The sequence below is a fragment of the Merops nubicus genome, unplaced genomic scaffold (assembly GCF_000691845.1).
Source record: "Merops nubicus isolate BGI_N331 unplaced genomic scaffold, ASM69184v1 scaffold5024, whole genome shotgun sequence".
NCBI lineage: Eukaryota > Metazoa > Chordata > Aves > Coraciiformes > Meropidae > Merops > Merops nubicus.
The window spans coordinates 1-1,183 of NW_008603506.1; the positions used below are offsets into that span (position 1 = coordinate 1).

The 1,183-nt window shown below is 65.9% G+C and overlaps 1 protein-coding gene across 1 annotated transcript in view; it reads left to right on the forward strand.

Annotated features, from left to right (window-relative positions):
• Positions 1 to 5: 5 nt before the first annotated feature.
• FAT4 (FAT atypical cadherin 4) overlaps positions 6 to 1,183 on the forward strand; it is a gene marked incomplete at its 5' end in the record, with an annotated part of 142,412 nt that continues 141,234 nt past the window's right edge. Inside the window, one exon of the mRNA XM_008938683.1 lies at positions 6 to 1,179. Within this exon, the coding sequence (XP_008936931.1) occupies positions 6 to 1,179 (1,174 nt within the window). The remainder of the gene's footprint in view (positions 1,180 to 1,183) is intronic.

Consider the following 1,183-nt stretch of genomic DNA (forward strand, 5'->3'; position numbering starts at 1 on the left):
TGCCGCTGGGCGCCGCCGCGGAGCCCCGACAGGTCTTCCAGGTGCTGGAGGAGCAGCCGCCCGGCACCTGGGTGGGCACCATCGCCACCCGGCCCGGCTTCACCTACCGACTGAGCGAGCACCACGCTCTCTTCTCCATCAACGCCACCTCGGGGGCCCTGCACACCCGTGCCACCATCGATCGCGAGAGCCTGGCCAGCGATGTGGTGGACCTGGTGGTCCTCTCCAGCCAGCCCACCTACCCCAGCGAGGTGCGGGTCTTGGTGCTCGACCTCAATGACAACGCGCCCGTCTTCCCGGACCCCTCCATCGTGGTGACTTTCAAGGAGGACACGGGCAGCGGGCGCCAGCTTATCCTGGACACGGCCACTGATGCTGACAGTGGCACTAACGGTGTAGACCACGGTTCCTATCGCATTGTGGCCGGCAACGAGGAGGGGCGTTTCCGGCTCAACATCACCCTCAACCCCAGCGGCGAAGGAGCTTTCTTGCATCTGGTTTCCCGGGGTGGGTTGGACCGGGAGGCCACCCCCACCTACCAGCTGTTGGTGCAAGTGGAGGACAAGGGCGAGCCCCGTCGGCGGGGGTACCTTCAGGTCAACGTCACTGTCCAGGACATCAATGACAACCCACCCATCTTCAGCCAGACTCTCTACCAGGCGCGAGTACCTGAGGACGCGCCCGTTGGGGCCAGCGTTCTCCAGGTGGCTGCAGCCGAAGCTGATGAAGGCACCAATGCTGACATCCGCTACCGCCTGGAAGGAGGTGACGGTGGCAGTGGTGGTGGCGGGGAGGGGGCTGGCAGCCTCCCGTTTGAGGTGGACCCCGAGAGCGGGGTGATCCGCATCCGGGAGCGCTTGGACTATGAGGTGCGGCAGCAGTACTCCCTGACGGTGCAGGCCGTGGACCGAGGGGTGCCGGCGCTGAGCGGCCGGGCTGAGGCCCTCATCCGCCTGCTCGACGTCAACGACAACGAGCCTCGGGTGAAGTTTCGTTACTTCCCAGCCACCTCCCGCTTCGCCTCTGTGGACGAGAACGCGGCCCCCGGCACAGTGGTGGCCTTGCTGACGGTGAGCGATGCCGACTCCCCCGCGGCCAACGGGAACATCTCTGTGTCGATCCTAGCGGGGAACGAGCAGCGGCACTTTGAGGTGCCCAGCAGTAAGGTGACCAACCTCAGCCT